The sequence below is a fragment of the Euprymna scolopes genome, chromosome 34 (assembly GCF_053919585.1).
Source record: "Euprymna scolopes isolate OS-2025 chromosome 34, ASM5391958v1, whole genome shotgun sequence".
NCBI classification, from domain to species: domain Eukaryota; kingdom Metazoa; phylum Mollusca; class Cephalopoda; order Sepiida; family Sepiolidae; genus Euprymna; species Euprymna scolopes.
The window spans coordinates 51,239,872-51,252,037 of NC_136515.1; the positions used below are offsets into that span (position 1 = coordinate 51,239,872).

Consider the following 12,166-nt stretch of genomic DNA (forward strand, 5'->3'; position numbering starts at 1 on the left):
CTTATTAATAAATGTTTAGTAATTATTTTTCTTTTAATATTCATAAACAGTAAAAACGTCGTCATTTAAAAAGAAAATGCTATTTAAAAAAGAAAATAACATTGATTAAACGTAAGTAAATTTATGGGTTTGTAATTACTGTACACATAGATTCGAAAAAGTTGTCAAAAAACAAATATATAACAAATAAATGTTATCAAAGCCAAGATAAGTTACTTTTCTACCTAACTGGATATAATTCACGTGTTTTTATTCAATGTAACATGTTTATTCAGCTCGAAAAACATGCAGTGTTTACCGATGTATTGGACAATTCAAAATGGCGGTCGACTGTCTTAAACACGGTAAGTTCGAGAAAAGGTGTTATAAATAATAAACTAGACAAAATACTATAAAAAAAAAAACACCGAATATATGTCAACCTATGTCACGGTAATATATATTGAGCAAATTTCTAACAGTATTTTGTCTAGTTTATTATTTATAACCCCTTTTCTCCGAACTTACCGTGTTTAAGAGAGAGTCAGCCGCCATTTTGAATTTTCCAATACATCGGTAAACACTGAATGGTTTTCGAGCTGAATAAACATGTTAAATTGAATAAAAACACGAAAATTATATCCAGTTTGGTAGAAAAATAACTTATCTTGCCTTTGATAACATTTATTTGTTATATATTTGTTTTTTGACAACTTTTTCGAATCTATGTGTACAGTAATACAAACCCAAATTTATTATTCTATCACCATTTTGTGGTAAGTAAATTTCAAGAACCGCTGACAGATGTCGTTTGTCAGCCAAAGAAGCGGGGTCGATAACTATTGTTGTAATGAAAAAAAAAAAAAAAAAGTTTCATTCAACACACAAAACTAAAAACACATAGAAATGAAAAAAGTTGGGAAATTATTTTAATATTCAAGAAGATATTATTAATAAATGTGTAGTAATGTCTTTTATTTCAATATTCAATATAAGAATAATTTCAATATTTCATATATATAATATTTCAATATAAGAAAAGAAAAAGTCGATAAAATTGACACATAAACAGTAAAAAAAAAGAAAGATATTAATAAATGTTTAGTAATGTATTTTATTTCAATGTTCATAAACATTAACGTTGTCATTTAAAAAGAGTAAAAACAAGTTTAATAAAGTCGATAAAAGTGATTAAAAGTGAGATATTATTAATGTGTAGTAATGTATTTTATTTCAATATTCATAAACAGTAAAACAATGTCGATAAAAAGTTGTTACTATGGCAACTAAAACATGTCCTTTGCGGCTGCGCGGGGAGAAGTCATTGTTTTTTTAGGGTGTTCGGCAGGGAACTCTTACCGCGACCAGTACCGTAATTTTAAAGGAATTTTCGAGGGGGGGGGGATAATTCTTTATATTTACCAAAATTTTTAATAATATATATATTTTTTTTTTCAATGCGTGACAGGATTTATCGACCCCTGTTCTACTGACGCATGGCCTTTATTGGTCGTTCTTGAAACTAAAATGCATACATTCTCCTCATGGCACTGTCATGCAGAAGTGCCAAAATAATATACCATTCGGTACAGACCCGACAATAGAAGATCAAATAATAAATAAACGTGGATTTATAAGATAAAAAAAAAACCTTGATCGCCCTCCGTGGCGCACTCTGCGGTTCCAGGTGAGCATTGTCTGAAGATAGCGGTTTCAATACTAGCCAAAGCCGGCCAGAGGCTTAGTTACCCAGAACGTGGGGAGACGACAACTTTGGAAAACAGTAATTGCTGAGAATGCAGTAAGATTCGGAGTTCCTATTCCGTCGCGGCAACCACCTGACGAAGGCCAGATGAGTAGTTGGCCGAAACGTCGTGAAACAACAACTAAAAAATGAGGATTATTGTCCGCAAGTATCCAGATAGGTAGAAATGTAACTTATCTTGCCTTTGGTAACATTTTTTTTTTTTTACTTTTTTACAATTTTTTCGTGCTTCTGTGGATTGTAATAAAACCCCAATTGCTAAACGGTTTCATTCACGTAAACATGTTTTTTTTTTTAAGGTTCATACGGTCAAGTACCGACTGGTATTGTTTTTTTGTTTGTTTGTTTTTTTTTTTTTGTTTGTTTTTTTTTTTGAATATATTAAATCTTCATTGTCTCCTGACAGATTAAGGAGGCGTGGCGATAAAAACTGGCAAGGGTAATTTTTCCCTTCCTCCTTTTTTTTTCTATACTTTGTTCGTTAATGTCTTGGTGGATGACCAATTGGATTACACTTCCTAAACCGGCGAAACCAATCATATGTCGTTATCACGATTGTGCGGTAGCTTTATAATCCCTCTGAAAGCTTTTTCTTCTTCTTTTTATTTTTTTAATCTCGCTGAAAGAGCCGGAAGTTGTTAGTAACTCAAGTCCGACGTGCTCACTCAGCGATTCATTCAGGACGCGTTTTTACTACGGATTTCGTTACCTTCAGTGGACAGTCTGGACTCGTTTTATTTCCTATTGGATTTTCATACATTGAATTTTTACGGGTTCTTTCATTTTACAAACAGTGTTTGTAAAAGAAAGAAAAAAAATTGTTATATTTTTTTAAACATAGTTTATTTAAAATTTTATATTGCAAAAAAAAAATTTTTTTTTTTTTTTTTTTTAGAGCCGCGTAAAAAAAAACAGTTTCTTGTTTGTTTTTTTTGTTTTTTTTTTGTTGTTTGTTTTTAAATATCAACACGGACAATTGGATATAATGCATGTTTAACAGGTGACCCCTTGGTTTAAAAAAAAAAAAAAGAGCGGTTGTAATTACCATGTCTTCACCCTCAACACACCCGTCTGTAAAAAGTGATACCGTACTAATGGCCACGTACTATCAAAAGGCTAACAATCTGTACCACCCCCATCATGCGTCGTACGGGGGTGCAACCGGTGCCGAAGTTCAACCGGCAACCTTCCACCACCAGATATCCCCGTACGGTTTGGATGCCACCACGACTTCCTATTCGCACACATACCAAACTCACCCGGTTGTACACCACGCACAATCGCATTATTCGCCGACTCTTCAAAACCAAATGAACTGGCCGCAAATCGCCGCTCACAGATACAGCCAGATGGCCGGACCCGCCAATATGACCGCTCATCTTGCCGATTATAATAATAGATTATTCAGCCATGGATCGAATTCGATTCTCCCTGCCAGTGCAGAGACGAGTACCAGTAACCCAAACACAAATCCTCATCGGAATATCCGTCAATCAATCAATCCGGTAACCACATATCCGGAATGGCTAACTACAGCTACGACGGGAAACAGCCACCAACAAGCTATCACCATAACGTCAACAAGCGGCTTAAGGACCGCAGACAGCACGCCAAACAATGATGCTCGTTTAATCGACGTCCACGGTGATTCCATGCAAACCACTCTAGTCTCCCAGCAAGATCACCAGGTGTTACCCGCCTCCCAAAAAAACCCAAACGGTATCCGCATAAACCATTCTCTCCACGCACACAGATACCCGTCCCCGGTTTTTCATCGGACATGCATGGACCAGTCACCACCACCCCCTCCGAATCCACACAATGATTACCTACCGCCAACGCCCAGCGGGACCGACCTGCAAAGTAACAGCTTGAGCAATTCTCCCGCTGAATCTTTTTCGGATATTTCCCTGTCGACGTCTGATCTGGTCCAAGCTCTCCCCCAGCAGCCATCCATCCATCCATCCCTGCAACATCACCCTAGTCTCCTCCACAATACCTGTCACCAACTTAACCGTTTGAACTCTCCGATCGTATCCACACCTTCGAACGGCGCCTATCTTCATCTGCCCCATCATCTGGCGCTGGATCGAAGTGGCAGTAATGATGAGGGACTTTGTTCTTCGGATCCCGATTCTTCGAGTCCCAATCCATCAATGAATGGGTGCCGAGCACCTTACGACTGGATGCGCTCAGCCCAAATGGACAATACATCAAAAATACGAAAAGCAGGTATGTAGCCAAATTTGGTCCTTTTTCATAAGAAAGCCGCATTTTTTTTTCTAATAAAAAGTAATATGAACTACTTTTTATGTTGGTGTGTATTACTGTACACATAGATTCGAAAAAGTTGTCACAAAACAAATATATAACAAATAAATGGGGTTTGTATAACTGTACACATAGATTCGAAAAAGTTGTCAAAAAACAAATATATAACAAATGTTATCAAAGGCAAGATAAATTACTTTTCTACCAAACTGGATATAATTTTCGTGTTTTTATTCAATTTAACATGTTTATTCAGCTCAAAAAGCATACAGTGTATTGGAAAATTCAAAATGGTGGCCGACTCTCTCTTTAACACGGTAAGTTCGGGAAAAGGTGTTATAAATAATAAACTAGACAAAATACTATTAAAAACCCACCGAATATATGTCAAGTTATGTCACGGTAACATATATTGAGCAAATTTCTAACAGTATTTTTTCTAGTTTATTATTTATTACACCTTTTTCCGAACTTACCGTGTTAAAGAGAGTCGGCCGCCATTTTAAATTTTCCAATACATCAGTAAACACTGTATGCTTTTCGAGCTGAATAAACACGTTAAATTGAATAAAAACACGAAAATGATATCCAGTTTGGTAGAAAAGTAACTTATCTTGCCTTTGATAACATTTATGTGTTATATATTTGTTTTTTGACAACTTTTTCGAATCTGTGTACAGTAATACAAACCCCCCCTTTTTTTTCTTTTTTTTTAACTTAGTTTTGGGGGTTTGCACACAGATTCGAAAAAATTTGTCAAAAACCAATATAACAAATGTTATCAAAGGCAAGATAAGTTATTTTTCTACCTACTTGGATATGTTTTTAGTGTTTTTATTTCATGTAGCACGTTTTTTGTTTGTTTTCATTTTTAAGTATTATAAATTTCACTAACATGCTGGAGAAATATTTCATAATTTTCCAGCCCGTTGTCAATTTATCGTACGCCTCCCGATACATTGCTTCGTCAACATGGGACTATTTCATATCTCCCGAAGACACTTCCGTATTTAGAAAAAAAAAAAAAAAAATGGAGGACCGATTTACCAGAACATTGTAACTAAAAATTGAGCACCCCTTTCAAATGTCGAAATGATTTTTTTTTTTTTTTCAATTTTTTCATAATCTAGTTAGTGTCCAATCAATAATAATCCAGTGAAAAAATTTAAAAAAAAACAAAAACTATCAGTATAGAAATTACACATGGGGGTGATGGTTGTACAACTCCGCCTTATAAACATCTCAACTTCCCCATGTTAAGAACGGCTTTTGGGATAAACATCCCCCAACCTCGAAAGTTAACATGGGTAGTTTGAGCGGTGTTTATTCAGAAAGCCGTTCTTAACATGGGGTGGTGGTACGTACGATGCTGGGGCAGGTCGTAAAAAAAAATACCAAACGTAATCTATCCAGAAATTGTTTTTATTTTTATTTTTTACGGCTGTACCCAGCGTAGTGTGAACACCCCCAACCTCCATGTTAAGAACGGCTTTCGGAATAAACACCCCAAATCTCCCCATCTTAAGAACTGCTTTCGAGGTTGGGTGTGTTTTTCAAAAGCTGTTCTTAATATGGAGGTTGGAGGATATTTATACTACGCTGGTTACGGTAATGTTGAAGATTCGCCTTCCTTTGTTTACAAAGCCATTTGGCGGAAGTGACGTCCGACATATTTTTATAACTACGGTTGTTTGTTTTATTTAAAGTCTTTATTTGAACTTGATGGACTTCTTTCTTTTCTTAGATTTATGAACTGTTTTTCCCCATTAATGTTTATGAACGGTTACCTAACTGGTAAAATCCCTTCAGAGCGTATGGTGGTTATGAGAAAATAAAGCTGTGTACGCATTATAAATGTTTCTTTTCTGTGCCTTATGTTATACATTAGAACATTAGGGGTCATTTCGAGTTAAAAGTTTATTTACTGCACCCATCTGAACTAGAGAAAATCATGATTAAAATGTGTATGTCTCGTGTAAATAGCTAACGATGAATATCTATGGCCGACCAGACGAGTGATTAAAAAGTCAGATCGAGCGTACCGGAAAACGAAATATGACCAAATTTACAATTGGCCTTTTTTCTTCTTTTTTTGCATGAACTTTGCGCTTTTCGGATTATTTTACGTTTTATTTTCTTGACGGATATTTTTCTTTGGGGGGGGGGCAGAGATTATAGTTATAGATAATTATGGGTTTGTTTTACTGTACACATAGATGCGAAAAAGTTGTCACAAAACAAATATATACTAAATAAATGTTATCAAAGGCAAGATAATAAGTTACTTTTCTACCTAACTGGATATGTTTTTGGTGTTTATATTGTAACATGTTTATTCAGCTCGAAAAACATAGTGTTTACAGATGTATTAGAAAATTTAGCCACGATTGTACACGGTTTTTTGTCCTCCGACCATCGGTAGCTAAAAATGTCGGACGTCACTTCCGCCAAAGGAAGGCGAATCTTCCACATTACCCTGGTTACGGCGGACCTGAAAGAGCTTGCCCCCAAGAGTAAATGATTTCCTTTTCAAATTTTAATCTTTTCTAAGAATTATCATCAGACTTAACTTCCTGGTTACCAAAAAAATTTGAAAATATTTGGGGTTGTTTTACTACACAAAGATTCGAAAAAGTTGTCAACAAAAAATATATCATATAAATGTTAGCAAAGGCAAGATAAGTTACTTTTCTACCTAACTGGATAATTTTTTAATGTTTTTATTTAATATAACATTTATTCAGCTGGAAAAACAGTGTTTACCGATGTATTGGAAAATTAAATATGGCGCCCGACTCCCTCTTTGACACGGTAAATTTGGGACAAGGAGTTAAAAATAAAAAATAGACAAAATATTGCTAGAAACTCGCTTAATGTTACCGTGACATAGGCGGACATATATTCGGTGGGTTTTTAACAGTATTTTGTCTAGTTTTTTATTTTGAACTCCTTTTCCCAAACTTACCGTGTCAAAGAGAGTCGGCCGCCATTTTAAATTTTCCAATACATCCGTAAACACTGTTTTTCGAGCTGAATAAACATGTTACATTAAATAAAAACACATAAAAATTATCCAGTTATGTAGAAAACTTATCTTGCTTTTGATAACATTTATTTGTTATATTTGTTTTTGGGTTTTTTTACAATTTTTTTTTCGAATCTGTACACTAATACAAACCTAGATAAGTTACTTTTCTACCTAACTGGATAAGTTTTTAGTGTTTTATTGGCTTACGTACACGGTTGCTACTCTAGCGAAATACGCATCGGCTCCGATGTTTTTACGCAGTTCGACAGGGAGCAATTATTTTTACAAGGAAAATTTTTGCGTGTGTGGTCTAGTTTTTTTGGGGGTTTTTTTTAAATTTATTTTGGTTTAAACTTTGCGCTTTGCTTTTTTTATGGATATTTTTTTAGCCGCAAATTATAGTTATAGGTAATTATTAAAAGGAAAATTCGTGTAAGTTCAAATTGGCGATAAACAAAACTTTAGCGTGTACGTACCTTTCATGGAATGTCGTCGATCGAAACACGGTGAAATGTTATTTTGTGCTAGTGCACTTACTGATCAGTGCTATTTGTAATTAGTATTTTCAAGTTAAATTAAAGTTTTACGATACCTGTTATTAAATTGTTAGGTGAAAGTACAGAATAGGTACTAAACACCCTCTCGTCCCCATGTTAAGAATGGCTTTCTAAATGTCATTATTTCAGCATGGCTCAATAAACGCATGAATAGGTGTCAGAATTTTGGGAATTTTTGACACTCTGAACACAAAACTGCGAATAAAATATACAAAACTCGTAATTTCTTTTAAAGTGGGTTGTTTAATTTCTTTATGGAATATACTTCCAAAATTAACTACGGTCTTTTTAAAAAATAGAAATATTTTTTATTTGAAAAAGAAAAAGTGTTTACACAGTGCAGGGGCGCGCGCGCTCATGCAGCCATTTTTTTTTTCCACGGAATGAAATGAATTGAATTTTACGAGTTAAATTTTTTTCATTTTTTTTTTCAATTAAAAATCCATCAAAATTTTTCTATTGGTTCAATTTTTAAGATATTTTCAGGTTAAATGTGAATTTTTATGCTCTTTCCAATAGACGGAATATAATATTGTAGACAAGCGAAAACAAAAACAATATTAATGTGCAAATTTACCTGTAAAGTCAAATGTTTAAAACCTTTTTAAAAACATGTTTTTTGTATGTGAAATCTCACATTTTGAGTATTTTGTCCTGTAAATATTGGACACGTACATCAATTCTTTCTATTTCATTCAATGTTGTTTTTTTTCTTTTAGATTTTTCTGAACGTTTGTATCAATTTTTATCATTTTGGTCGACCTAGACGAGAGGATCCAAAATGGCCGACCAGGACTGAGATATGACACGTGCCGTTGTTTCCTTAATAAATTATTTCAGTTAGAGCCGATGAATTGTCAGATATTTTTTTTTTTTTACTTCGTTTTGTTTTGGTAAGGTTTCATTATTATTTAACATTTATTTGTGTGTAAGTTGCTATTTATTAGTATAAGCTCGAGCCGTTGTTTCCTTAATAAATTATTTCAGCTAGAGCCGATGAATTGTGTGTAAGTTGCTATTTATTAGTATAAGCTCGAGCCGTTGTTTCCTTAATAAATTATTTCAGCTAGAGCCGATGAATTGTCAGATATTTTTTTTTTTTACTTCGTTTTGTTTTGGTAAGGTTTCATTATTATTTAACATTTATTAATACATGAGATATTTCTTCCTAACTGAAATAATTTATTAAGGAAACAACGGCACGTGTCATATCTCAGTCCTGGTCGGCCATTTTGGATCCTCTCGTCTAGGTCGACCATCATTTTTTAATTTCATTATTTTTATGTTCCTGTTTTTAAATTAATTTTTTAATTATTGTTCGAGATTATATAAAAATGTTACGCCAAAAGTTTCACATACTTGTGAGCAAGGAAATTATTAAAATCTTGCATATAAAAATTATGCGAAATCTGTAATTAAAAAAAAAATTTTGCTATGATAATTTTGTGTGAAAATATTAAACAATGCTTAATTCAATGGTAATTTCGGTAGTTCGAGCAATTCATGTTTCGAGTTATATCGAATTCATTAATACGGACTTCAGGAGCTTTTTTCTTATATAATGTTCTTGTAAAAATGTTATTTTTATCACGATGCTTTATTTATATAAAAAAGGGGGTTTGTATTACTGTACACATAGATTCGAAAAAGTTGTCAAAAAAACAAATATATAACAAATATATAACAAATAAATGTTATCAAAGGCAAGATAAGTTACTTTTCTGCCAAACTGGATATATTTTTTTTGTTTTTATTCAATGTAACATGTTTATTCAGCTCGAAAACTATACAGTGTTTACCGATGTATTCGACAATTGAAGATGGCGTCTCACACCCTCTTTAACACCGTAAGTTTGGAAAAAGGTGTTATAAATAAAAAACTATACAAAATACTATTAAAAACCCGCCGAATATGTCAACCTATGTCACGGTAACATATATTGAGCGAGTTTTTAATAGTATTTTATCCGGTTTTTTATTTATAACATCTTTTCCCACACTTACCGTGTTAAAGAGAGAATCAGACGCCATCTTGAATGTTCCAATACATCGGTAAACACTATGGTTTTCGAGCTGAATAAGCATGTTACATTGAATAAAAACACGAAAAATATATCCAGTTTGGTAGAAAAGTAAGTTATCTTGCCTTTGATAACATTTATTTGTTATATATTTGTTTTTTGACAACTTTTTCGAATCTGTGTACAGTAATACAAACCCGATTAATAATATTATAAACTTTTGTATATATATTAATACAAACCCCAAAATACATTTCCACTAAGATTTAATTTAAATCATTTAAATAAAAATAATTAGTTCATTATATTCCGCGATCATTATTTGATAAATACTGAAAATTTCATTAAAATTGGTTAATTTCCTGATTTTTTTTTTTTTTTATTCATTTATTTATTTTTTTAAGTAAAGGGAGGGTTCAAAATGTTTATACATTTTGAACATCGGCATTCATTTTGCACGTACCTAGACCTGGTAATTCATTCCCGTTCGTCTGTTCGTCACTTTTGTCAATAACCACGCTTTGTTTTTTTTTAAATTTTGCACGAACATTAGTCATGGTGAAAGTAAAATTTTCACTCGCTGAGGGGGACCTTTCATGCTTGGCTTTTTAATATATTAAACAGATGATTTAAAAAAAAAAAAAAAAAAAAAACGCAACTCTCGGTCTTGATCCAAATCGCTGCCAAAACGCAACTCAAAAACAAGAATCTCAAAGAATTCGTTTATACGAAACTAAAATATTGGGTTTGTATTACTTAGGCACCGCCAAAAATGGCCGCAAAATCAAGTTGTTTTTTAAAACTAAATTACATTTATTGAATGAAATCCATTATTTCTGAGTAACTTTTTTTTTCCAGTAAGATAAAACCCTGAATTTTATCATATAGAAAACAGAATAATGTAAAACTTTTTCTATTTTTAATTCAATTTTAAATGTTAAATTTTCCCAAAAAGTTAACAATTGACATTTTTTGTCTTGCACAAAAAACGTACTTAAATATTTAAAAAAAAAAGGGGTTTTGAAATAATTTATTTATTTATTGTCTAACTAAGATTTAGGATGATTTTCTAAGAGAATATGCAAAAATATTATAAGTACCTGAATTTCAAATAATTCCACTTATTCATATAGGTAACCAGATATTTCGCGTCGACGTAGAGTTCAGATCGACTCTGTTTACATTTTCGTTTGATGATAAGAAAACTATGGAAGACCAAACAGGCCAAAAAAACTTATTTTTCAGTGACGAAAATTTCAATGTATTATTAACGCTGAGGCTGGCCAGTACCAGATGGGTGACCATTTGTATGAGTTTGGTTTTTAATGTGTATGTGTGTGGGGGCCAGGCTCCCCAAAATGGGGGGGGGGGGTTTAAAGCAGAATAAAAAAAAAATATTTCAGCGCGTTTGGTCCACCGTAGTCGAAAGGCGGCAAACGTTTTCAAACGGGATCGAAAAAAATGATGCTATTTTTAACACAAAGGGCACAATATTTATCGAATTTTTTTTTGTATCGATTATTCAAAGCATGCCCTGTTTAATAATGATCATGCATTATTCGGCTCGCTAAAAAACAATTGTTAATTTATTTATCAAATATTTTAAAATGGCTTTTTTCGTATAAATATTTAAAAAAAAAAATTTTGTTTTGCTTAACTTAAATTAATTATTTTACTTAACATATTCACCGAATTTCACACTTCAAAACTCAAAAGCGGGATAATTAAACACAATCGAAGTTCTGATATTCAGACGTCAAAATAAGGTATGCAAACAATTTTTTTTTTTTTTTTTTTTTTTTGAATCTATAATTCTGTCCCTTACAACAACACAATGTTTTGTTCAGTTTCAGATGATTATTTTAAGCATATTTGTTCCCACTTCAAAACAGGGGGGGGGGGTTGTAAGCAAAAAGAAAAAATATATATATATAAATATCGTTTATGAAAAATAAGTAAACTGTTATAAAGTTCATTCTTCTAATAATTGCTGAAAATCTCGTATTGATCGGATAATTACCTGATTTTTGGTAGATTTTTAAAAAGACGGTCCGTCAAAAAGTACTGACCTGCCCCCCCCCCAGTTTTGGCGGTGCCTATTAGATTCGAGAAAGTTGTCAAAAAACAAATATATAACAAATAAATGTTATCAAAAGCAAGATAAGTTACTTTTCTCCCTAACTGGATAATTTTCTAGTATTTTTATTAAATGTAACATGTTTATTCAGCTCGAAAAACAGTGTTTACCGATGTATTGGAAAATTTAAAATAAAAACTAGACAAAATATTGTCAGAAATTCGCTTAATGTTACCGTAATATACGCTGACATATATTCGGTGGGTTTTTAACAGTATTTGGCATATTTTTTTAATTAACTCCTTTTCCCAAACTTACCATGTGAAAGAGTTGGGCGCCATTTTAAATTTTCCAATACACCAGTAAACACTGCTTTTCGAGCTGAATAAACATGTTACATTAAATAAAACACTAAAAACATATCCAGTTAGGTAGAAAAGTAACTTATGTTGTCTTTTGATAACATTT

General features: G+C 32.7%; 1 protein-coding gene across 1 annotated transcript in view; it reads left to right on the forward strand.

Moving 5' to 3' along the window:
• Window positions 1–2,143: 2,143 nt before the first annotated feature.
• LOC145259038 (uncharacterized) overlaps window positions 2,144–12,166 on the forward strand; it is a 62,759-nt gene continuing 52,736 nt past the window's right edge. Inside the window, exon 1 of the mRNA XM_080116664.1 lies at window positions 2,144–3,976. Coding sequence (XP_079972790.1) covers window positions 2,791–3,976 — 1,186 coding nt within the window. The 5' untranslated portion in view covers window positions 2,144–2,790. The remainder of the gene's footprint in view (window positions 3,977–12,166) is intronic.